Consider the following 27553-nt stretch of genomic DNA (forward strand, 5'->3'; position numbering starts at 1 on the left):
ACTTTTGCAGCATTAACAGACTCAGGCAGGCTGCCCCCAGATTACAGTCTGAGGGCTTTAATGAAGCTGTTGGGGCACTCAACCCATATTATTATGAAGACTTCAAAACTGACTTTCGAGTGGCATTGCTCTTCCTTGCCATTTGTTGTACCAGGATGTGTCAGGGAAAAGACCAAGAGGTTGGAGAAGCATCATAATACGATGGAAAGTGCATTGCATTTGGAGTCAGGAGACAGGAATTGGGCTTTCTCGACAGAGATATTGAAGTGGTTTGCCATTTCCTTCTGCAGATCATCTTACAGATGAGGAAACTGAGGCAAACAGGGTGAAGTGACTTGCCCAGGGTCATACAGCTAGTGTCTGAGGTCTGATTTGAACTCAGGTCCTCCTGACTCCAGGGCCAGCCACCTACCTGCCCAAAGAACACTAATGGTAAGTAATAAAATCAGGATTAGGATCCAGGCCCTGTGCTGCAAAGTCAAATGTCCTCAATCGCATTGTGCTGCTTCTCCAATAATGGTTTTTACATCATCCTTCACAGGCACGTCATTTGGTTCTAGGTCAGAGGCTAAAGTGACTTGACCACACCGCCAGTAAGTCCCAGGTAGTAGGAGAGACTAGGTCTTCCCTTCTTCCAAGTCCAGCACTATCCACTACAATATATGTGTAGAGAAGGAATTCTTGATAGGGGCAGCGTATAGAATACCCAGAGGTGGAAGATGATAAAAGTTGCCGGAATACTTTGCTTGTTATGACTGGCAACCTTACCTATTAAAAACAGACAAGCACCAACATGAAAGCAAAAAAGGTCCTTGTGTGACCCAAATTCCTTTCACGGACATAGTTCCTCATGCACATAAAACTCATGCATTTACTCATAAGAATCATGGGTATACAGTGTTAGAATTGCATGGGCCTTAGCGGTCATCTACACCATTGGTTCTTAATTTGGGATCCAGCAAGGGGTCTGTGTAAAGATTTCAGAGGGTCTGTGAATTTTTTACTGGGATCTGGCTTCCTTTGTAATCTTGTTTAAAAATGTTATTCTGAGTAGGGATCTATGACACACAAAAAAAGTTGAGGCCCTCTTACCTAATCCAACTCCCTTATTTTACTGATAAAAAATAGTCCCAGAGGGGGGAAGTGATTTGCCTATGGTAATAGAAGTAAAACCTGGATCTAAGTCCAGTGCCCTTTGTACAGGCAACCTCAAATCCAATAATGATCATGATAATTCACTTCGAGGTTTGCAAAGTGCTTTTTTCACACCACTCCCCTGAGGCAGACAGTCCAACTGCTATCTCCATTTGGCAGATGAGGAATCAGGCACAGAGATTGATTTGTTCAAGGTTATCCAAGTAGTCAATGACAAAGGTAGAGCTCAAACTCAGATCCTCTGACCGAATTTGCTGTGTTGTTTCCCCCAAACCACACCTCCTCAGCTCCAGTGAAATTTAGAAGTCTTTAGGGGCAGGTGTCATCCTAGGTGTGGCTGTTAGAAGAAGTGTGCCCCAGGAAGTGTAGAGATGAATATTACAGGAAAGAACATGAGCATTGGGTTGGTCCCCAATTGATTTTAAAGGGTTCAGATCTCATTTCACAAAATTTTTAACTTTTTAAATTATACTCTTAGTGCTATTTCATATAACATTAGTAGTTTAGGGGCAGCTAGGTGCCGCAGTGGATAGAGCACCAGCCCTGGAGTCAGGAAGACCTGAGTTCAAATGTGGTCTCAGACATTTAACACTTACTAGCTGTGTGACCCTGAGCAAATCACTTAACCCCAATTGCCTCGACAAAAACAAAACAAAAAAAGCAAATGATCCCCATATCTATATATCTAGCCCTAGTTTGTCTCCTGAACTCCAGTCTCACACCAGTCAGTCAATAAACATTTATTAATCACCTACTATATACCAGGCACTATGCTAAATTCTGGGGATACAGGCAAAAGACAGTTCTGGCCCTAAAAAAGCTCATAATCTAATGGGGGAGACAACAAGCAAGCAAATAGGTACAAACAAGCTATAGGAAAAATAGAAAATAATTTTAAAAAGGAAAACTCTAGAATTAAGAGGACTCAAAGGAAAACAGAGACACCAGTAGGTGAAGATAAGAAAGGAAAAAGGCTGAGAAAATGTCCAGAGCCAAGAGATGGAGTGTCTTGTTCATGGAGCAGCAAGGAGGCCATTGTCACTGGATTAAAGAATACATGTTGGGGGGCAGCTAGGTGGCACAGTGGATAGAGCACTGGCCCTGGATTCAGGAGAACCTGAGTTCAAATCAGGCCTCAGACACTTAACACTAGCTGTGTGACCCTGGGCAAGTCACTTAACCCCAATTGCCTCACCCCCCCAAAAAAATTTTTTTTAAAGAATACATGTTGGGGAGTAAAATATAAGAAGACTGGAAGGAGGAGAGGGGGTGTAGGTTATGAAGAGCTTCAAATGTCAAACAGGATTTTATATTTTATATTTGATCCTGGAAGCAACAAGTTTACTGAATAGGGAATGACAAGGACAAACCTGCACTTTAGGAAAATCAGTTTGGGGGCTGAATGGAGGAGAGACTGAGGTAGGGAGAAATTTGAAGCAGGCAGACCCACCAGCAGGTTATTACAATAGTCCAAACACAATGCGATAAGGGTCTTCACCAAGGAGCTGGAAATATAGGAGAGAAGGATGAATGTTGGAGAGATGTTGTAAAGGTGAGATTGGATGACCCTGAATCTGGAGGGATGAGAGATAGTGAGGAGACAAGGAGGATGCCTAGGGGTCTAGGAGGATGGTGGGGCCCTCAGCATTAATAGGGAAGTTATAGGACCAGGTGGGGGATAGTGTAGAGGGGAAAAATAACTCCGTTTTGGTGCTGCTAAGTTTAATTTGTCTACTAGGACATCTAGTTGGAGATGTCTGAAAGGCATTTGGAGACGCAAGATCGGATGTCAGCAGAGAGGTGAGGGCAGGATGGGTAGATGTAAGATGGTCATTAAATCTAGGTGAGTTGATGTGATCACCAAGTGAAGTGACAGAGAGGGAGAAGAGAAGAGGACCAAGGACAGAGTCTGTGCAACATCTGCAGTCAGAGGACATAACCTGGCTGAGGATGCAGCAAAGGAGACTGAGGAGTAGTACGATAGGTAGGAGGGAAACTGGGAGAGAATAATGTTCCAAAAACCTAGAGAAAAGAAAGTATCAAGAAAACGAGATAATCAACAGTAGCAAAGGCTGCAGAGGAGTCAAGAAAATTTGTAGTGGACCCAGTCAGAACAGCTGTATTATTTTCTCCACCTCCATTCAGCAGCACATGTATAGGGACCAAGGTGGAGAATAGTAGGAGTCATCTAAGGCTGAAGCCTGATATGACAAGGAGCCAAGGAACTCCAGAGCATAGTATCGAACTGCTTCATCTAGGTGTCAAAATGGTGGAAAAGAAGAGAGAGTGGCCAGCGCAGGGGAGATGACCTGAGCTGGGAAAGAACTGACGGGTTGAGGGATTGATTAATTAGAGACTATCACCAGAAGCTTTTAGAACAACTCGACCTGGATGTGAGCAAGGCATTTCAAATCCTATATGTCCAAAATAGGACTCAGTATGTCCACTCCCCCCACCTCCATTCCTTTCTTTCCATCTTCTATTTTCCATTCCATCTTCCCAATTTTTTATTACTATTTTTTTTTAGTGAGGTAATTGGGTTGGTGCTCTATCCACTGTGCCACCTAGCCGCCCCTTCTATTACTATTTGCTACTCCTATCAAGAGCATTACTATCCTCTCAATCACCTAGGCTTAAAACCTATGTGTCGGAAAACTGCTATCAAGTCTGACTACTCCCAGATCAAGTATTGGGAATCTTCCATACTGAGAAGTGGGTAACCAGCATGAAACCTAGGAATGAAGCCAGCACTACAGGCAAGACAAGAGAAAGTGTGAGGTATAAGCAAGAGGGAAGAGATTTGAGGTGAGGGTAGGCAGACTTGGTAAGGCTACAGGGGAATAAGCAAGAACAGAAACAAAGAGCTGGACAGGGAATTCAGAGTAAAGAGATCTATCTATTCATAAGAAACATCTATGTAAGCAGGTTTTGACAGCATGACTTTACCTAAGCAGGGGCTTCTGTTTCTTATATTTTTATATTATTATTTTCTTGTTCTCATCCTTTACAATAGAATGCATATAGAAACCCTCCTGGACCAACTGCTATCTTAATATTGCTCTAATTTTCTACAAAACTCAGAAATCAATAAGCCCTTAGACTAATGAAACTTAGAGATGCCACTGCTAAAATTGGGGTAGAGCCAAGAGAAAGAGGTTGTCAGCTCTATGAGAGCCATAGAGAGCTTGATGGCAATGTAAACTAGAAAAAATAACTCCTTGGGGAATTACCAAAAATAAATAAAGTCAAGAACTTTAACAGCAACATTCCCCCAGGAATTAAAAACAATAGAGAAAAAAAAACTACTTAATAGATTAGAAGAGGACTGTGAGGGGGAATAGGGAGGAAGGATGAAAATTTGGAACACAAAGTTTTATAAATCAATGTTATAATTTGTTTTTACATGTAAGGTGGTAAATCAATAAATAAATATAAATATTTTAAAAGAAAAAAAAAAACCTATGTGTCGGGGCAGCTAGGTGGCGAAATCGATAGAGCACCGGCCCTGGAGTCAGGAATACCTGAGTTCAAATCCGGCCTCAGACACTTAACACACATTTACTAGCTGTGTGACCCTGGGCAAGTCACTTAACCCCAATTGCCTCACTAAAAAAACAAAACAAAACAAAAAAACCCTATGTGTCATTTTTAACTGTTCACTCTGACCCCACATTTCTAGTTCGTTGTCTAACCTTATCCTACCTTCTCAACATCTCTCACATATGTCTCCTACCCACCCAAACAACTGCCATCTTGGTATAGGCCCCCATCTTACCTCCAGGCTGGACTATTGCAATAGCTTTCTAATTTTCCTCCCTGCCTCAAGTCTCTCCCCTTGGCACCTTAGTGGAGGATGGGTTGGAATGGAGAGTTGTGATTTTCCTAAAACAGAGGTCTTACAGGCATCTTACACTTCACTCCTCTCCACCCATACTCCAGCCCACTCAAGCAGGCTTTCTTGCTAGTCTTGGGGCATAACACTCCAACTCTTGACTCAGTGCCTCTTCGCTGGCTGTGCCTCTCATGCCTTCCTCTTTGCTTCCCTGGTTCCCTTCAAGGTTCAGCTCAAATTGCATCTTCTGCAATAAGCCTTTCCCTTCCTCCCCTCTCTCAGTCCTCCTCTACCCAGTCTATCTGTACTCTCTCTATAGTGTGTATGCATGTAGTTACTTACACATTGTCTTAGAATTGGAAAGGTTTAGAACCCCCATTAGAACTCCCATTAGAATGGGAGGTTTTTGAGGGCAGGGACCTTTTTGCCTTTATTTTTACCCACAGGGAGCCACACAAATTTCGAACAATAATATTGGGTGACTGACTCCTTTAGTGTTCATCTTTTTACTCACTAAAATATCATCTGCCAGATGAGCTCCCAGACTCAGCTTTCAGCAGAATCCTGCAAAGATCAACTGTGTGGTACTAACACAGGCTTTTTAATTTGACCCTTCTCCCTCAAAATAAAGATACTGGATCACACTTAAAACTAATGTGGGTACATAACCTACATCAGATTGCTTGCCGTCTTGGGGAAGGGAAGAGAAGGGAGGGAGGGAGGGAGAAAAATTTAGAAGTCAAAATCTTTCAAAAAAATGAATGTTGAAAATTGTCTTTATGTGTCATTGGAAAAAACAAAATACTATTAAATAAATGGTTTTTTAAAAAAGAAAACTAATGTGGGAAATTGTTCATAAAAGTTTTATGCAAGGAAATTGAGAGAACATCTCCATTGTATTGTAGAAGACAAACAATATTACACGCATATAATTGGATTTTACAATATCTTGTTATTTATCATATAAAATGTAAAAGGCATCTCAGATTTCCCATGAAAATACACTAAACTCAAGTTTTCTAAAATAAGACCTTTTGCAATAAATGAATGAATCCTTTTCACTTCTATAGTCAGTCAATGTGTCCCACTTATAAAAGTGGTAGCAATAGCCCCTTTATCCCTTTGGTGTCTTCTATGGACGGTGGGGAAGGGGCAAGGGTTAATTCAGACAGATTCGTAGTCACTTTGCCAGGCTGAATATTTCTGAATCATATTCTTGACAGAAGGTTTGGTGTGGGCCATGACATCCAGAAAGTCTGCGGTAGTCACGGTGTCCAGCCGGATGGCATGTAAATTGCTGTTCTCTAGATAAAAACATAACAACAATAATCGACCTGATGTTGATCAATGCTGTCGAAATGCTAATAGGCCTTCTATCAATGTGATGCATACATAATGTAGTACACTTAATGGTTAATGCAGCAAAGCACAAAGTAAATAGAGGAGGAAAGGAAATTCTTAATGTGAGATTGAGACTAGCCTCTGAAATCCAGACCCAAAGGTGACCTAAATGTAGCTTTATCAAAACATTATGTAATATTTATATAGTGCCTTAAATGGACTGCTCAATGTAAAACAGAATCTGCAGAAGAAAGAGAACTATGGACCTTGGGGTATTTATCATTTGGAAGTAAACATGATCCCAAACAAGACACTAAAAAATGTGCAAGGAGCCCAGAGTCCCCAGGCCTGTCAAAAGGCCCATGGTGGAAGCCCAGGCCAGGGACAGGGCCAGGCACCACCTACTGGTGAGTGTTAGACCAGGAAACATAAAATACAACTATTGTCTTCATCAAGCTTCTTATCTACCTGATTGGAGATTTTCAAGCGCATTAAAGATTTTTCTCACAGGCCGCATGGCTGCCTCCTTGCAAACTAGCTTGATGTCTGAGCCAGAGTAGCCCTCGGTCTCCTGTAGCAATAACAAAACAAGCCATTAGTTCACCAGCCCTAGAAGTCCTTCTTCCTGGATGCTTGCTGTTATGTGCCTTAAATAGGCCCTGATTTTCCCTCTGGTTAGACTCTGTATGCACTTAGAGAGCTCCCCTGCATCTGACACTTGTGAGCAATCTACAAAGGTTTGCAAGAGAAGAACGAATGCCAGTTTGACAAGTGGATGAACTGGAGCATTAAACCACTTCCTAACATCTCCAGAGTTTTTGTCTCACCCTTACCTGTGGGATGAATTGCCAGTAACACATGAAAGAAGGAGGAGTTCCTGAGTCTAATCTTAATTGTTTTATTCTGCATAAAACTCTGACAGGAATTAACACATACATAACACCTACCTCTCCATCCCATTTCTGCTGCTGAACCCTTTCTTCAAGGTTCAGCTGGAGCACCACCTCCTCTGTGACCCTTTCCCTTCTCCCTCCAGCTGGAAAATTACATTCTTCCCTTGGATCTCTTAGGCCACTCAGTTCAGCCTCTCTCCAGAGTCCTTAATCCAAAGGCAGAGCCTGCCTTTGGAGGCAGCTAGATGGCAAAGTAGATAAAAGGCACCGCCCCTGGATTCAGGAGGACCTAAATTTAAATCCATCCTCAGACACTTGATACTCACTAGCTGTGTGACCCTGGGCAAGTCACTTAACCTTCATTGCCCCAACAAACAATCATTCACTAAGTTTTATCTTAGGTTTGACATATAGGTGTTGCTGAAAGCTCATTGAGGAGGAGGACTGTCTTATTTCATTGTTCATCCCCTAGTACAGCACCTCATATATCAGTGCTAAAGAAATCTGGAATTCTGTTTCAATCCCAGGCCCACCAAAGGAAACTTTGCAAGGAGGATTTCCTCCAGTCAGTCAATCTACAAATGCTTATTAAGCACCTACTGTATGCCAGGCACTTTCCCGAGTGCTGGGAATGCAAAGAAAGGCAAAAAAAATAGTCCTTGCCCTCAAGGCGTTCACAGTCTAATGGGAGAGACAACATGAAAACAAGTATGTGCGAATGAAATATATACAGGATGAATTAAAGATAATTTTCAAGGACAGGACACAAAATGAAGGAAGATTGGGAAAGGCTTCTTGCAGAAGGTAGACTGAACTGGCGTGAAGGAATCTAGACACAGAGAGTGTTCCAAGCATGAGGAACAGCCAGCAAAAATGCTGCGTCTGGAGATGGAGTGACGTGTGAGGAAGAGCCAGGAAGCCTGTGTCACCAGGTGAGGTATCAGAAGACTGGAAATGTAGGAAGGGGTCAGGCTATAAATGGCTCTAGGAACCAAACAAAGGATTTTGTATTTGGTCCTGGATGTAACAGGGAGCCCCTGGAGCTGAATGAGTGGAGGGGGCTCAGGAAGATCTGCAATATTCCCACCTCTCATGGGTCCCATCCCCCACCCCCGCAAGCTGTGCTGGGAGTGCTTGGATAGGAGCTGCGCCTGTACCATGAGTGCCGGACATACCCAAATCTGATAGGGAATCAAACACAAAGAGATCTCCCCCCACCCCAAGCTAAACAAGATCATCCCTTCCCTTTGTCTGGCCAACAAGACAACCTTGTTTACTTAAGACCCTGGGGAAGCCATCCTTATTTCCTTAAGCTCAGGCCCTGAGCTAGGGCTTGGTGTTTTAGAGAACAGAGCTCGCTGTGCAAGGCTAGGGGTGGGGGGAGTTGGCTGTCACCTGGCCCAGCAGGCCATATTCCAGTTCCGCATGGAGCTCTATGCCACCACTGTTGCTCACAGCAGGCAGCCAATGGCGGATCATGGCCTGTCTCGCCTCCTTGCTGGGGAGATCCACCAGAATCCTCTTCTCCAGGCGGCGTAACATAGCACAATCTAACTCCCTGGAACATCATCAGAAACAGAAGTAAGATGGGTGGGAGTGGAAGCTTCTCAGCCAGGTAGTGTATCTTTTTTTTTTTTTTTGGTTTGTTTTTTTTTTTTTTTGGTTTGTTTTTGCAGGCAATGGGGGTTAAGTGACTTGCCCAGAGTCACACAGCTAGTAAGTGTTAAGTGTCTGAGGCCAGATTTGAACTCAGGTACTCCTGAATCCAGGGCCGGTGCTTTAACCACTGCACCATCTAGCTGCCCCCCAGGTAGTGTATCTTAAAGGTGGTCTAATACCACTCTTGCAGGAAGTTACTTTGCATGTTAACAATTACTAAACAGGGGCAGCTAGGTGGCGCAGTGGATAGAGCACCAGCCCTGGAGTCAGGAGGACCTGAGTTCAAATCCGACCTCAGACACTTAACACTAGCTGTGTGACCCTAGGCAAGTCACCTAACCCCAATTGCCTCACCAAAAAAAAAAATAAATAAAAAAAACAATTATTAAACACCTCTGCCTACATGAACAATAAAATACTTATTTTCAGGCTGACTGGGGAAGAAGAATTGGTTAAAAAATAATAATATTTTTTACAAACACCATTAATGTAATCTGAGGTATCTTTCAATAAGGACTAAGTAGAAGAGAACAGCAAAATTGGTGATAAGGTAAGAATCCAATCCTAACACACTAGCATTTCTACTGCAGTCATGATGTCTATTTTCAGTCAGAATCTGCTAGCTGGTGAATTACTCCTGAAATTTACTTAGGCACTTCGGGAAATTCAATAGCCATTTCAAACCCTAGCAAACTCTTTGGTGAATGGAGTAAGGACTGGATTTGGCTTCTGAACACCTGGTTTCAAATCCCACTTCTGCTACTTGTCAGTTGTGTTGTCTTGACCAAATCACTTCCCTGGGTCTCAGTTTCCTCATCTGTAAAATGAGGGGCTTAGATGATCTCTAAGGGGGCAGCTGGGTGGTACGGTAGTTAAGAGCACTCACTGGACTTGGAATCAGGAAGACCTGTGTTCAAACACCACTTCAGACGCTTGCTAGCTGTGTAAACCCAGGCAAATTATTTAGCCTCTCTGTTTGCATTTCCTCGGTAAAACAGGGATAATAATTTCAACTGACCCCACAGGATTGTTGAGAATCAAGAGATAACACATACAGCACTTTGGAAACTTTCAAGTACTGTGCAAATACTAGCTATCTTTGTTGTTGGTATTGAAAGTCCTTTACAGCTATAAATGTTAGGTTACTATAAAGTGGTACACTGCCCAACTTTGCTAGGAGCCTCTAAAGGTTTAATGTCTCCCTAATGAATCCAGCAGAAATACAGATTTTTTAACCCATGCTTTTCCTGAAATATAACTCACATTTTCTGCAATTTTAATGTGCTAGTACATCTTTTGACGTGTATATCTGTGTAACTTTGGTCTGTTTTTTTGTTTTGTTTTGTGTTGTTTTTTTGCGGGGCAATGGGGGTTAAGTGACTTGCCCAGGGTCACACAGCTAGTAAGTGTCAAGTGTCTGAGGCAGGATTTGAACTCAGGTACTCCTGAATCCAGGGCCGTTGCTTTATCCACTGCGCCACCTAGCCACCCCGTCCTGGTCTGTTTTTGATTGTGAGTTCTTGAAGGGCAGGAACTCCCTGCTATTTTTCATGTACAGTGTCTTGGTGCTCAGTATTATTTAATGATAATAAATAATTCAATAGAATAAATGTCCCTTGATAATGATGCTGACAGTTCTTTACCTCCACCTCCAGAAGAGTAAGAAATATTTTAAAAATAAAACAACTATTGGGGCAGCTAGGTGGCACAGTGGGTAGAGCACCGGTCCTGGAGTCAGGAGTACCTGAGTTCAAATCCAGCCTCAGACACTTGACACTTATTAGCTGTGTGACCCTGGGCAAGTCACTTAACCCCAATTGCTTCACCAAAAAATAAAATTTTTTAAATAAATAAATAAAACAACTATCAAAAAGATATTCAAAAGTAAATTTAAATTACTTAAAGTAATTTCATTTTTAAAGTAATTCTTTTAATTTTTAATTTCCTTAAAATAATTCCTATGGGGGCAGCTAGGTGGCACAGTGGATAGAGCACTGGCTCTGGATTCAGGAGGACCTGAGTTCAAATACGGCCTCAGACACTTGACACTTATTAGCTGTGTGACCCTGGGCAAGTCACTTAACCCCAATTGCCTCACCAAAAATAAATAAATAAACATAATAACAATAAATTCCCACAGAAAGTTGTTAGTTTTCTAAACAAAGAACAAAAGCTTCTCCACACTTCACACACTCCCAGCCTGGGTTCCATGCTACTGAACCAAAGAAAGTTAGAAGCTAGCTGTAGGTGGAGTGACCTTCACTGCTACCTCAAAGTCTATCACAGGTGTTGGTTTTGCCTGTTCCCCATGTGACAGTGTCTATTGAACTAAAAAAAAAAAGTTTTAAACAACTGCAGATGGGGTAAATAATCACAAAGAACCTTCACCAGCCACCCATAGTGGAGTCCTCCCTTGACAATGACTCAATAAGAATTCTCTATCCTTCAACAAGGGGAAGTTTGAGAGTTAAATCACCATAGATATGGTGGTAGGGAAACCAGCAGAAAGACTGATGAAATAAACAAGCAAAGGACAACTCCTAATGCTGTGAAGAAATACTGTAGGATAAGCAAATTCCAGTACAAAACTAAAGAAGAATAATTCTTCAACAAATACAACTGGAAGCCCAGAAAAGACTATAAAATGATTACCAGGGCTCCAAGGGAGATAAGAAGACCTCATTAAAAATGAAGGGAAAAAAAAAAAAAAGGGCAGCTAGGTGGCGCAGTGGATAGAGCACCGGCCCTGGAGTCAGGAGTACCTGAGTTCAAATCCGGCCTCAGACACTTAACACACACTTACTAGCTGTGTGACCCTGGGCAAGTCACTTAACCCCAATTGCCTCACTAAAAAAAAAAAAAAATGAAGGAAAAGATAAAGAGTTAAATAGACAACTGAAATTATAAGTTTCTAGAAAACTTAAGCAATTATGTTGGGCATCTTGAAAAAAGAATGGAGGAAAATAGAACTTAAACATTAAACAACAAATATCAAGAAATATTAAAGCAAAGTTAAAAAGAGAGCAAAACTAGAAAAACGTGTGATATAAAAAACCTGGAAAAGGCCACTGAGAGATAACTTAAGAATCATTTGGTTTCTCAAAAAATATAATTAATTTTGTATACCATATTTTAATAAATCATAAAGTTACCCCAAAATATTGGAACTAGAGGGCAAAGTGCAGTGACATATACATAATCCATAGGTTACCATCAAGGAAAAACCCTATATATGACATAATGAGAAATGTTATTGCTATGTACACATTTCCCTGGTCAAAGGAAAATAATGCAAATGACCCGGAAGAGACAGGCCACATACCAAAGAACCCCTTCAAAATTTCAGAGGGCTACTCATTAATTATGAGTAGGGCTAAATGGTTTCAGGGTTTCCTTTTAACTCTAGAGCTATGATTCTCAATTCTAGAAGATATCTATTATTGTCTCCTTCGAGTCTTCTCTATCCTGGATTAAACATCCTGAACTTCTTCAACTTATCCCCTATGGCATGGTTTCCAGTCCCCTCACCATTTTGGCCACCCTCCTAAAATTCCACCTTCCTTTACCTCCCAGAATTGAACACTATACCACTGATGAGGTCTAACAAAGGCAGAATACATGGATACTACTGTTTTCTTCATTATGAACACCAAAGCTATTATAGTTATTTTTTTACTGCCTTGTCATAGTGCTGCCTGATATTGATATAGCAATGCACTAAATTGCCCGGATTTTTTTCTCTTCCAATGATTGCAGGGTAACCTCATCCCTCCCCCCCAAAAGTACTAATCATGTTAAATTTTTTTTTAAGTGAGGAAATTGGGGTTAAGTGACTTGCCCAGGGTCACACAGCTAGTAAGTGTCAAGTGTCTGAGGCCGGATTTGAACTCAGGTACTCCTGACTCCAGGGCTGGTGCTCTATCCACTGCACCACCTAGCTGCCCCCATGTTAATTTTTTTTAAACCAAAGAGAGGAACTTATAGTTAGCCCTAATTCATTTCATTAGATTCAGATCATTATTCTAGTCTATATGAAAAGCTTTCTGGATGTTTCACACACTTACTCTACCTTTTTAAACTGAGGATATTAAATAAAAATTTTAACCTTTCTTTGGTGACTCGGTTAATTTATGAATATCAATTTTTGTACTTCAAAGATCTTTTATTTCCTCCTTACACCATCACACACACATACAAACAAAGCCCCTTAATAACCAAAAAGATTATTTCCAGGAATTGCTCTGACAGAAAAATGTGTTATCCAAAGGCCAAACTGATGAGCTCTTCAAACTTACCTAGGTTGGTCCCTCAGACCAAAGCACACAGTCTCTCGTGAGGCAAAGATTTGAAGCCTTTACAGACTGATAGGACTGGCCAGAGTTTGTCTTCTGCTAACATAGTCTTGCATGTAATAAGTGATTAATAACAGTTTGCTCAACTGAGTCAAGAACCCCAGGCTCACCCTAAGCACCTGTGGTTTTCAGCTTTTGTACTATATTACTAACATGTGTCCAGGACTGTTTATCCTTTTGCTAAATACTCTAGACTACCATGGTTTCCAATTCTTGAGTCTACTGGTTCAAGTTTTTCTGTCTCTTCATTTCCAGACAGTCTCAGCTGTGGGCTAGTAAAGCAGCTGCAGAGCTTGTTAATATGTTGTCTAAAAGAAAATGTCAATAGATGAAGTTTGAACACATTGGCCTTAGTACACAGACTTTGTAAAATCTGTTTGTGCAACTCAAAGGCCTTTTCCCCCTCTTTTCTAGTCTTCAACTCTGTTTCGGACAAAAGACTATTAGGCATAAGTGGGATATCACTGTACAGTAAGTGACAAGCCCCCTTTACAAGGGTCCTGTTTGATATTCTTAACTCTAAATGATCAAGTCTCCATAAGGCAGAAAAGTTACAACATGCCCTAACTCAGAACTGTCGTAACCCCCATCCCCCCGCCCCAAAAAGTAATGTTAAAAGAAAACCAGGGGGCAGCTAGATGGCACAGTGGTTAAAGCATTGGCCCTGGATTCAGGAGTACCTCAGTTCAAATCCAGCCTCAGACACCTAACACTTACTAGCTGTGTGACCCTGGGTAAGTCACTTAATCCCCATTGCCCCGCAAAAAAAAAAAAAAAAAGAAAACCAAACTGCTGGCTTCTGGTGACAGCCCCCAAGTCTGTGCCAAAGATACAAGCTAGAACTCTCTGGCACATAAAAACTGAGCCCTGGTCAACATCCAGATGACACACAGCGTACAAAACCTTCTAAGAGCCAGGAACTTCATTCTGTGGGAATTTATTGTGATTTGGGGACCCTGCCTTTCGGCTGTGATTAAAAAGCCTTAGGCCCTCAAGGTTTTTCCTCTGTGTGAGACGGGCTGGCACCCTTCCCCTTCCACTTCAGAGGCCCCGTGGGCCTTGGAGCCTTAGGGGGTGCCAGCAGGGCTAGAAAGCTGTGGAAAAGCCCCAGCTCCCTCCACCCTGAGGGGATCTACCCCAGAGATTCCAGGCTTGCCCTGTGAGGAGGCCCCGGGTGAGCAGCAGTGGGGCATAGCCTCCTTGAGCCCTGGGCGTGGTATGCATGGCCCCTCAAGACCCAGGCCTTGGCCCTAGGGCGGCTAACCAATTAGCTTGATGTGTGTGGGGGCTTGGCCCCCGGGTTCCCAAGGAAAGAGGACTTTTATATATGGGGGAAGTTAGACAGTCAAGGGGGGGATGCTAGAAGAAGGTTGTTTGGTACAGAGGAGGCTAAGGAGACGCAGAGAGGACTAAAGATATGGTATGGAGAGGAGGAGGACACTAAGGAGACGCAAGGAAGGATGCCAGAGAAACAGTACGGAAAGAGAGGGAGCATGCAGTTAGATGGTAGAGGACACCACAGAGACTCTGAGAGGTTGTATTTTACTTTTGTTGCCTTTAACCCTAAGTTTATTCACCTAAATAAATCCTTTGCTGGTAAATGGAAAGAGGCTGTTTGCTTATCAATTTGGAAGAAGCAGTTGTGGGAATTTTTAAATGGCCCTAACAGACTGGCTTAGGCAATTAATAGCAGTCAGATAGCCAGCCAGTCAAAAGTCCACAGATTAGGCCCAGTGAGTTAAAATATTTTTACATTTGAATGGCGACCCCAAAGATATAATTTTCACATAGCCCACAGTTATAAAACTTACAGATTAGGATAAGTTAATTTTTTTTTACTCAATTCATTCATTCAACAGCATTTGGTAAGGGCCTACTATCCGCTCTGTAAACACTGGGCATATAAAGACAAACACAATTTTTAAAAAATACTCCCTTTCCTCAAGAAGCTTACACAAGCAACTGGGAAGATATAATAAAGTTAATATGGCCAGAGTGCAAGAAGAGCAGGATTCAGAGCCTCAGGCACTGGATTCATGGCTAAGTTCAAGGATCACAGAGCTCGAAGGGACTTCAGACATCATTTCACAAATGGAGGAATGAGAAACTTACATCCTCAAAGGAGAGAAAGAGACTGTTGTCCCTTTGGAATTCCACAGTTTCTAAAGGTCAGTGAAAACACAAAGAAACATAAAAAAGCACAGGTAACATACCTTGTTAAAGAAATACCAGGGCGGGGAGGGGGGGACGCACAGCTAGGTAGTGCAGTGGATAAAATACTGGCTCTGGATTCAGGAGTACCTGAATTCAAATCCAACCTCAGACACTTGACACTTACTAGCTGTGTGACCCTGGGCAAGTCACTTAACCCTCATTGCCCCATAAAATAAATAAATAAAAATAACCTAGGAAAGGGGGTGGGGGAGAGAATATTGGAACTTAACTATTCTTGTTTTGAGATGTTAAAGGAGATTATTGATCAAACATAGTACAGAGTGAAGAACTTCATAAATCTCATGCTTATCTGTACTTGTCAAGGGAGGGTTTGGGGGAGGGGAGCCAAAACTACAGAGATAAAAAAAATATATCCTTAAGTGGGAAGTTAGGTTGAACAAGGAAGTGGAAGGAGGTGAGCTGGGAGATAGGATAGAATATAGAAGATGGTTTCTGGGGCAGCTAGGTGGCACAGTGGATAGAGCACCAGCCCTGGAGTCAAGAGTACCTGAGTTCAAATCCGGCTCAGACACTTAACACTTACTAGCTGTGTGACCCTGGGCAAGTCATTTAACCCCAATTGCCTCACTAAAAAAAAAAAAAAGAAGAAGATGGTTTCAAGCAAAACAGACTACAGTCATAGAGGCTTTTAAAACCCTTTACAAACTGGAAACAACCTCTTTCCCCCCCCTTCCTTAAACATTTCTCCCCCTCTGCATTCTGAGATCTTGCCAAACTGGTCTTCCAGCTTGTCTTCATACATAATACCCCATCTCCTCTCTCTCTGTACCTTTGTACTGCTTATTCCCCATGCCTGGATTGCATTCCCTCCTCATTTCCACTTGGTAGAATTACTGTCTTCCAGATTTAGCTCAAGCACTATCTTCTCTTTTATCCAATTTTAATAAACATTTGAATTTAAAGTTTTGAGTACCAAATTCTATCTCTTTTCCCCTGCCCTCCCCCTTTCCTGAGATGGTAAGCAATTGGATATAGGTTAGACATGTGCAATCATGTAAAATATTTCCATATTAGTCATTTTGTACAAGAAGACTGGAATAAAAGAAAAGAAAGTGAAAAACAACATGCTTCAGTCTGTATTCAAACAATATCAGTTCTTGCTTTGGAAGCAGATATATGCTTCATCGTCAGTCCTTTGGGATTGTCTAGGATCATTATTTTTTTTTTATTTATTTATTTATTTTGGTGAGGCAATTTGGGGTTAAGTGACTTGCCCAGGGTCACACAGCTAATAAATGTTAAGTGTCTGAGGTCGGATTTGAACTCAGGTCCTCCTGAATCCAGGGCTGGTGCTCTATCCACTGTGCCACCTAGCTGCCCCTAGGATCATTATATTGCTGAGAATAGCTAAGCCATTCACAGTTCTTCATCAAACAATATTGCTGTATACAATGTTCTCCTGGTTCTGTTCACTTCACTATGCATCAGTTCATGTGAGTCTTTCTGAAATCATCCATCAAGCACCACCTTTGACATGAAGCCTTTCCTGATCCTTTCCTCTGCTAGTGCCTGCTCTCTCAAGCTACCTTGTATGTAAGTATTATTTTAAAATACTTTATGTTGGGATCTGACTCTGTGTTAGGGTGACCTTCAGATACTTTTCCAGGATCCGTGTGCTTGCTGAGGTCAGGCTCTGTGTGAAAGCTTCTGAGAGTATTGTGAAATTCTGAGGGAGGCTGTTGAATCAACCATGTGGATTTTTCAGAGTTGAGAATTTAGCATTGGATTTGTGTTCCTCTGCTTTCTCTTCAAAAACTCTGAAAGGAGAGGTCCTTCCTAGTCTCATTAATGCCACAGGCGATGTGGGAGCAAGATTGCCAGTGACCAGTGAACCGTGAGCCTCACCTATCAAGATGGATGAGAAGACCCCTGCTGCCCAGGGGCAATTTCTTTCTCCCTAGGCTGAGTCAAGGAGAAATCAGCTGCTACTAATTACGACACAATCAGAATCTGTCCTCTTCTCTTTTTAGAGAAAGCAATTAGTGCTACACTTGGTTAACGTCCTCTGACAGCAGTCTGTTTTCCCCTGTGATTTGTGTACATGCCTTTGTCACTGTCTATTTTATATAAAAATATATTAATGGCCACTAACATTTGGATGTGTCTTGTAATGTGGGTCATAGGAACTGGGGGTTCTACAGCAGAAGAATCATCCAGTAGCAATATGAGACTGGAGAATGGAGAGGTGGGATAACAATCGGTTTCCCCTGAGAGGTTGCCAACCTGGTGAAGCTGCCAGCAACAATTTTCCAAGCCAGGTTAAGGTGATAAACAGGGGGAAATAAAGCAAGAGAGTAACTTGTTATTTGAACCTTCATTCCCTATGTGTATGGGCATCTATTTAACTAGATAGAAGGATATACCTACATAATATAAGTCTATACATACTTAACCAAATGGATTTATTTGGATGTGGATAGCTAGCTACATTATAAAATTTTAGGGAGCCCAAAAGCCAAGGATGAAAAGGGGTAGAGGAACTGAACTGTGGTAGGCTCTCCAGTTTTTCTATAGCTAGCACTCAAGCCCTTCCATATTATGGGATTTTCCCCCATCACACTGGTAATACGTTTGAAATGCTAAACAGTATCTAAAACACCACATTTATTTATTCTCTTGATATTTATTCTGCAGATGTTTATGTCCGTATTTGTTTTCCCCCTTGAGAATGTAAGCCTTGAGTATAAGGATTGCTTCATTCTTTTTGTATCTGTATCCTTGCTTCTAGCATGGTATACAGTAGCCATTTGTTAAATGCTTATTGACTGATAGCTTCTACTCTCATTTACTTGGCGCTCTAAAGTTCACAAAGCCCGTTCCTTAAAACAGCCCTTTGAACTAGGCAGAGAGATGTTATTGTCCCCATTTTCAAATGAGGGGACGGATTTGGGGAGGAAAGTGGCTCCTTTAAGCATGTGCCTAGTAAGTTTCAAAGCACTTACACTGTTAGGTGGATCCTGTGGGGAAGAATTATGGAAGAAAGGGGGCAAGAATCCTACAGGATGACAATGATGAGACAGAGAACATTTCTGTATGGATGAGGTCACAAATCCCAATGAAGAACTGACCCTGGTAGCAACATGGAGTATGGGATTGAAGGTGGCAGCAGTGCTAAGGGAGAAAAAAGAATACATTCAAGAGACTCCCAGAAGGAAGAATTAAGACTTGGTCGTTCATTAGGCACTTGGGGGAAAGCAGATGGAGTTGTCAAAAAGGTTTTTAAGGTTCCGCCTAGGCTGGGGAAGCAAGAGCAGCATGACCCTACTCACAGAAATGTGTAAGATGAGACGCTGCTGTAATTCTAACACAATCCTTTCCTCTATCTGGTCTGGGGGAAGATCGGGCCTGTGGAAGGAGAGATTCATCTGCAGTAAGGCCTTGTTCTCTTTCCTTTGCCTACTGAGCCCAACAAGACTTGTCTCTGGCCTCAAGAAACAAGCTCCAAATCCCAAAAATGCCACGAGAAAATTGTTTAATGCAGAGGGAGGTGATAAAAAGGCCCCTAGGTGATGGTTCTATTGATCAGCTAATGCCCTAAAGAAGGAGATTTGCTTCAAAACTGCTGGTAGGCACAACATAAATGAAGCAGTGACAGCCCTGCCAGATGAATGCACTTTTAATGACACCAATAATAAAACTCTTACAAGGGAGAAAACAAAGGACAAAAGAAATGTATCATGGAATCATCATTCTTTACTCTAGAGAAGAAAAATAAACTTGTAGCCACCAAAATTTAGAGTCCCCAAGTTCCTTCTTGGAGGAGCAGCTAGGTAGCTCAGAGGATAAAGTGCCAGGCTTGAAGTCACGAAGACCTGAATTCAAGTCCAGCCTCAGACACTTACTGGCTGTGTGACCCTCGGCAAGTCACTTAACCTCTGTTTGCCTTAATCCACTGCAGAAGGAAATGGCAAATCACTCCAGTATGTTTGCCAAGAAAACTCCACAGAGGGGGCAGCTAGGTGGCACAGTGGATAGAGCACCGGCCCTGGAGTCAGGAGTACCTGAGTTCAAATCTGGCCTCAGACACTTAACACTTACTAGCTGTGTGACCCTGGGCAAGTCACTTAACCCCAATTGCCTCACTAAAAAAAAAAAAAAGAAAGAAAACTCCACAGACAGTACTGGTGTCCACGGGGTCACAAGTCAGACATGACTGAACGGCCAAACAGCAACAGCATCAGTTCCTTCTTGCTCTGACTTCTTAAGACTGCTATTTTTAACAACTCCAACCTGAAAGTTCCAAGGCCCAAAGCTATACAAGACAATGATACATAAATAAAACTTCACACGTTAAAAAATGTTTAAGCATTACAGGCCAAATGACTTAGAACCCAGGAATCACTAGCCATGGGCTTTTGTCAGATGGCAGTAACTAGCTCAGCCTTAAACTGAACACTGATCGTGATAGTCCATAGAGACCATGGATCCATAAGTTAGAATCACCCAACAATTCTAGAATCCACCAGCATCGCTTGATTTGAAATCAGGAGAAATGGGTCCAAATTCCTGCTCTGCTACTTTATTACCTGTGAGATCCTAGGCAAGGTTCTTTACCTCTTTGAGCCTGTGACCTCATCTGTAAAATGAGGGGTTGGAAAAGATAAGGGATTCTTAACCTGGGATCCACAGACCATGGTTAGATTTTAGGGAATCTGTGAACTTGTGTGGGAAAAGTTTACATCTTTATTTTTACCAGCTCATAACTGACATTTAGAATTTCCTGCACATAGGCAACAACCCATCATTCTGAGAAAAGGTTTTAGGCATTACCAAACTTCCAAAGGAGCCCATGACCTTTCGCTAAGAATCCCTGGATCAGGTGATCATGAAACGCTCTAGCTCTAAATCTTAGTGTTAGTCTCTTAGAACTTCCAAGGTTTCAGTAACACCATCTCCAGTATTTAAGGTGGCACTCTGTGGGAATGAGAGAGGTACTATAACAGATTGGTGAAGGATTATCAGGTATTATGCCTAGATCTAGCCCATATATATATGGTCTACAGAAATCCATGGATCCATAAGTTAGAATCACAAGTTAGGCATACATACATATATACACACACACACACATACATATACATATATACACACACATATACATATATATACACACGTACACACATACATATACATATATACACACATATACACATACATATAAATATATATACACGCATACGTATACATATATACACACATATACACATATACATGTATACACACATATATACACACATGCATATGCATATATACACACATGCATATACACATATATATACACACATGTACACATACATATACATATATGTGTGTGTATATAGATATATAATGGATATTATATTGTTTGTCTTCTCAATGGGTAGGGGAAGGAATTTGGAGCTCGAAATGAAGGTTAAAAAAATACTCTGCTGGGGCAGCTAGGTGGCGCAGTGGATAGAGCACCGGCCCTGGAGTCAGGAGTACCTGAGTTCAAATCCGGCCTCAGACACTTAACACTTACTAGCTGTGTGACCCTGGGCAAGTCACTTAACCCCAATTGCCTCACTAAAAAAACCAAACAAACAAACAAAAAATACTCTGACATCAGTGAAAAGGTGAGCATGGAGGAGGATGACTAAAAAAAAAATAAGAAAATATGGCTCAGGATTAATAAGTGAAAGAAGACAAAGATATGTAGATCACTCAGGAGACTTATTCCTATACATCTTGAATATTTTTTTCAAGAGGCAAGTATGAGGAAATAAATACAGTAAATCCTGAATTTGTTTGCTAAGTATTTTTAAAGTATTTTCTATCCAAATGGTGAAATTAAAAAAACAAAAAGCTTTTAGGAGTCTCTTCTTCCCATTGTACTCTATGGTGACCCTTCCTCTTATCCATTTAGGAAACTAATGCCTTCCTGTTTCTTCCCTCCCTTCCTCCCATAAAAGCATCTTTAAAGGAAATCATCTGAACTCAGTCATTTTTACCTGAGCACAAATTTAAGCTACTGTTACATTTCCCAGGCATAATTTCATTTAGGCCTTCTCTCTAATGCAAGAATGAAAAACTTATATTAATGGGATTTTAGGCATGAATGTGTGGATAGGGGAAGAATTTTTGTGAGGGAGCAGAAAGACAGAGTGCCTAAAGTCACAACTCACAGAAGGACCTCTATTCCGTTCAAGCATAAGACCGGTCCCTGCATGCATAAAACATGGCATGCGACAATATGAAAAAAAACAACCAATAACCTTAAAGCTCTCTCTTAGGATTCAGCTACCAGAACGGAAAGATTACACAAATGTTTGTAAAACCTGTCGACCAGATATAGTAAATTTGTTATTGAGAAGGAAAACAGAGGGCTTTAATCTTGACAAATGAGCACTAAACATTTACCAGCTTACATAATTTTTAACAACACTTTCTATCTCAACTCTGCAAGGGTAAACACACACACACACACACACACACACACACACGCACGCAAATTATAGGTAGTAGGGTAGGGTAAAACAAACACTATTGGCAATCTGGTACTATTATATCTTTTGACAAATCCTTTGATCACATAACTCCCCCTCCACTTCCCTTTGTGTGCTTTTTGACTTATCATCTTTAATTCCTAGAAGACAGCTTATACACCCATGTCTGACTGCCATATAGCAACACAAGTAAAATGATGATAGAGCCATCAGAGGTCCAGTAACTGCAATCCACAGCAGTGTTTGATGGTAGCCACAGCAGCCAAACTCATTGAGGAGCTAGCCCTAAGGAACAATGTCCTTGGCCCAGGTCAGCACTGAATCTTCCTGGAAGCCAAAACATTGTCCCCTGAAAACAGGAAAGTGACTCATGCCAGACATGTAGAAGTGAATTTGGTGACTGGATGTGTGGCATTCACCACATTAATTTCGATCTACTTTCCCTGGAGACCCAAGTGGGTGTATAAATGTGGGTGTGACTTAGTTGGGGGGAAGGGAATATTTTAAAATTCTATCTTTGCTATATTTTCTCAGTAAATATCCCTTTATAAAAGCTAATTTATGTTAATTCATTTTCAGGGGGAAAAAGTGGTCAAAATGACATTGATGTGGTTGGTTGAATGGTACTAGAGGAAATGCACCAAAAGGGGTCTATTGAGCAATAGTATTGGAGAACACCTCCCCTAACACCTCAGAGTCACCTCTAGAATCCTGAGGAAAAGTAGCTATCTAAGCTCTGGAGACTCAGTTTACTAGTCTGAGTGGGTTTGGAAGAGGGAGTCTGGAGCCAATATCCTACAATGAAAAGCATTAGCAAGGAAACGACTTATACCAAGGCCCCTTCCATAATGTAAAAAAGTGCCCTCCAAATTGAATTCTATCTCCAAGAGTAAATACAGGAGAAGGAAGGAAGGAGAGGCCATCAAAGCTTAATTGACCCTGCCAGGCTGTGCCTGCTCTGTCACTGCTAGCCATCGTTAGTCCTCTGTCACAGTCATAGCATCCAGCTTGAACACTCTGCTGCTGTCCACAGTTCTTTCTTTCAGCCCAATCAGCCATCTGGCCCAGTATTCTGCCCTTTATGCCCAATAGCTCTTGCTTTCAGCCAGATTATCTACTACTGAATCTCTCATCCACAGGCTAACTACCCAGCATGACAACCTAACCAACTCAAAGACTCCAGTAGTTTATATAGTCCCAGTCCCATAAGACTGAGGCATAGGAGTTAAATTCTTAAACAGAACTCTCTTATAAGCATGATCTTACCACTGCCACCCCTCAAATGGAGGGAAAATAAGTCTGGTAGAAAAAATAAAAACATTAGGCTGAAAACTTGCTGAGATGTTAAGGTTAATACACAGGAAGCAACACAAATTCTTACACTGTCCTTTGACCTGGGAGGGAGGAAGAACAAGGAGGCTGTTAAAGAAGGTGGTAATTGGGTATTAATAAGAAGGGCCATGCAGTGATCCAAGACAATCCCAAGGAACTAATGAGGAAGCTTACTATGCACCCCCATAGAAAGAACTGATAAAAAGAACACTTGTGGATTGTACATATATAACCTGTTTGCAATCTTGTGGAGGGGGAAGGAAAGGGAGGGAGGGAGGGAGAAAAATTTGAAACTCTAAATCTTATGAAAATGAATGGGGGGCAGATAGGTGGCGCAGTGGATAAAGCACCAGCCCTGGATTCAGGAGGACCTGAGTTCAAATCTGACCTCAGACACTTGACACTTACAAGCTGTGTGACCCTGGACAAGTCACTTAACCCCCATTGCCCCGCAAAAAAAAAAAAAAGAAAAGAAAATGAATGTTGAAAACTACCCTTACATGTAACTGGAAAAAATAAAATAAATGTTTGTTGCTAAAAAAAAAAAAAAAAAAAGAAGGGCCAGAGGTTGGGGCCAACAGAAGAAGCAAAATAAAAAGTGAGTCTTCAGCACTGCAGTAACTGCTAAAATTTGTCATGACTTTACACCAAAATTAGAGACTGGACAATTCTAGTCATGACGGGGAGGGGAAAGAGGAGGATGATCTTAAATTGCCAGAAATCTGAGTCCTAAATTGCCCTCACATATAAGAACTCTAAAAAGAGTTTAAGAGGGGGAAAATTTTAATAAAAAAGTCCTAGAAATAAGAACAAGAAAAATTATCCATGATCAAAAGTGTATTGGGGACTCCTGATAAATTGTGTTCCCAGGGAACAAATACAATTAAATGTTAGGGTTTTGCCCTTTTCAGTGGTTGCATTTGCATCTGGTGAAGGGCATGATAATGCCAGGGGATCCCATCCTCAGTGACCTATTTGTAGATTTTATATAAAGGTATGAAATTGGAAGTGATCCATTCATACCTGGTAGAGGAATTGTTTCTACTTCTTTACTACTTTAGAAGTAGAGAAGTGTCTCAAATTGATGGAATTATAGAGTGGCTAGCCACTGACTGATGCAGCAGCTAAGTGGTACAGTGGATAGAAAGCCAGTTTTGGGGACAAGAAGACTAATCTTCCTGAATTCAAATCTGGCCTCAGACACTTACTATCTGTGTGACCCTAGGCAACTCACTTGACCTTGTTTGCCTCAGTTTCCTTACCTGTAAAATGAGCTGGAGAAGGAAATGGCAAACAAACACATTTGCCAAGAAAACCCTGAATGGGGTCACAAAGACTCAGACACAATTGAAACTACTGAACAAAGCCATTGACTGGCCATGCCTTTGATGGCCTTAAAAAGTTCATCATAACTTTGAGGACAGTCATCTCTGGCATCTAGGAAGAGAGCCATCTATGGAGGAAGAGCCTAGGTCTTTATTCTTCACCTTTCCCCTTGAGCCTCTACTAGAGAATAGTGGGAGCTGGGAGTAAAAAAGGGGGAATTTTTCTCTCCTTCCCCACCCCCTCCACTGGCAATGCCATCTTACAGCAGAATAATTCCCTCAGTAGAAGATGCCACACTCAATAGACAGCAGGCCCAGAAAGTCAGCTAAGGAGTTGAGTGGAGCAGGCCTGGAGAGCCAGCAGAGCAAATCAAAGAAAAACTCTAATGAAACGAGTTTCAGTTGGCTTTATTTTTATTTTCTTAGACTATTTGATTCCTTTAACTCCTTTATTACCAAAAGCTAACTGATACTAGGTTTAAAAAAAAAGAATTAAGGAAAACAAGTAACATAAAAGAACTGAAAACATCAATAGAAGAAAAAAATTAAAGAATAAATGTAAAGCAAAGATCGATGAATAAAGAAATTATAAATGAAGAATATGTCTTGGTTTCCAAGAATTTAAAAAGCAACTAAAGATGTGAAAGATAGGGCCAAAAGTGAGAACCTTAATCAAGATTTTAGATGCACCAAACAAAAAACACAACCCCACATATCTTATTTGAGAAACTAATTTGGAAAAAATTATCAGAATTTTAAAAACCCTGACAAAATAGGCAATACTCTGCTAGTGGAAAGATAGACCACTGCAATGGAGAAAGCCAAAAGTATGTCTCTAATAACAATAATATCATTACCCACATTTATATAGTAATTTGAAGTTTGACAAGTAATTTTTTTTCACAGGAACCTGTGAGATAAATAAGGAAAGTATTATTATCCCCATTTTACAGATGAGAAAACTGTGGGTTAGAGAGGTGTTATGACTTACCTATGATCACACAACTACTTAAGGATCTTGGCCTTGTTCCTCTTACTCCTAAATAGCATTCTTTCCAAGGCAAATAACTATTATACTTGAAAATCTGAAGACAAATAATTACTCAAGCATTAAAATTATCCAGAAAAAATTAGAATCTCATCAAAAGGAATCAAAGATACGCTGGGCAAGAATAAATACTAGTCTTAAAGGCATAGGAATTGATTGAAGATTATATATTTTGCAAACCCAAGCATACTGTTTGAAGGCAAAACTGTATCTTTCAAAAAAGAATTTATCAACAAAATTCCCAAGTTAAAAATCACAAAATAAGACATATAAAGTATATCTTTGTAATTGAAATAGAAACAATCAAATTAGAAAATGAGATGTTAAAATGTACATTATGATTACCAAAAGATAAGAAATAGAAGTTGAAATACATTCATGTTTGTAAATAAGTAGGTGTTTTGATTTGACAAGAAAAGGCAATGTTAAAAACGAAAGGGTTAGAGAAAAGGAGAGATTTGGTAATCCCCAGAGCTCAATTTCTATCTTTAACCAAAAAATAAATAAGGATAAAGCTTCACAGGGAATCATAAAGAATTAAAAGATTAAAAGTCAGAAATGTAATTTAGTTCATTAATTAGTCTTAATGGTAAAAATAGTTATAGAGGATAAAATTCAGTCTTTCCAGAAAACATTTGTCTTCAGGAATAAAGAAGAAAAAATGCCAGAAGACAAATCCAACAACATTTATAAAATTCAATGTGAATACTATTAATTTCCTTCATTAAAACAGAGTTACAGACTGGGTTAAAACAAAATCCATAAATTATATTGCTTTCAGGAAAAGTACATTTAACGCGAAATGATAGAGCTAGATTAAAATTAAAAGGATGGTTTAAAATTCAGCACACAATTGCAAGTTAAAAAAAAAAAGGAGAATTGACAGGAAAGGATGAATAAAAGGAACAGACCATTAGCAATCAATCAAAAAGAAGCAAGAAAGTCTTGTGACCAGAAATATGGAGAGTTATACACTTTTTCCAGATATCCTTAACTTTCAAAACTTTTTAAAAAAGGAATTATGCATCATATGTAGACCAATTACAGCTGAATCCATGGGACAAAGAAGAGAGAATGCCAGAAGGGTAAAAATCCTTATAAATTAGTACTCTGTCCCCTTCTCCCTTGAGCCTCTATAGTTGCATCAGGGAAGTACAAGCTAATACAGGCACTAGTCATTGTGGTCCATTTTGGGATTCTCCCATGCTGCAGAAACTCTGCCCTATACCCACTTTGCTACAGGTGGCAAAAATTGATTCTATCCAGTCAGAGAGATGAGAGGATAGTGGAAACATGGTGTCTTCTGATTGTATCCATTTTATGTTAGGGAATTCCTAAACCTTACAGAGACTCTGCTGGAAACACTGTTTCCGCCCTCCTCCAATCATGAAAAAAGTATCAGCTTGACTATGAAGAGGAAAAGAAGATAGGGGAGGAACTGGGATGGGAGTCAGGGGAAGCATGTGTGTGACTGTGTGAGGCCTGAAGGAAAGAGGACTGAAACTCTTTTTGGGGCCATTCCTGACCTCCCAAGAGATTACTCAAGGTAGAGACCCAGGCTGGTGAATACAACTTCCTCCAATGGTTAAAAAGGCTGAGGTAGTCTTGCTGTCCAGTCTTGGAGGTGTACTGACCAGCAGAAAGAATGTAACAGGAAAGAATGGGGCGGGGGGGGGGGGGAATAGGCTAAAACAGCAAAGATTTCAAGAGGAAAAAAAACCTTTTTTTAAAGCCCAGAGCACAAGTAGAGCAACAAAGAAGATCCTAAAATCAGAAGGAAGGATAAGTCCTGAAAGAGATTACAAAGCTCCCTCAAATATTGCAAGACGGTTGAAAAATGACTTGAAGCTTAATGGAATCCCTGTGGACTCCTAATGAGAACAAGGAACACAAAACTTCAAAATGGTTCAGAAGATA

General features: G+C 40.9%; 1 protein-coding gene across 1 annotated transcript in view; it reads right to left on the reverse strand.

Annotated features, from left to right (window-relative positions):
- Window positions 1-5855: 5855 nt before the first annotated feature.
- KATNAL2 (katanin catalytic subunit A1 like 2) overlaps window positions 5856-27553 on the reverse strand; it is a 127984-nt gene continuing 106286 nt past the window's right edge. Inside the window, exons 14-16 of the mRNA XM_043976232.1 lie at window positions 8617-8779; window positions 6797-6899; window positions 5856-6291 (exon numbers count right to left, since the gene is read on the reverse strand). Of these exons, the coding sequence (XP_043832167.1) occupies window positions 6152-6291; window positions 6797-6899; window positions 8617-8779 (406 nt within the window). The 3' untranslated portion in view covers window positions 5856-6151. The remainder of the gene's footprint in view (window positions 6292-6796; window positions 6900-8616; window positions 8780-27553) is intronic.

This window comes from Dromiciops gliroides, chromosome 1 (assembly GCF_019393635.1).
Source record: "Dromiciops gliroides isolate mDroGli1 chromosome 1, mDroGli1.pri, whole genome shotgun sequence".
Lineage (NCBI taxonomy): Eukaryota > Metazoa > Chordata > Mammalia > Microbiotheria > Microbiotheriidae > Dromiciops > Dromiciops gliroides.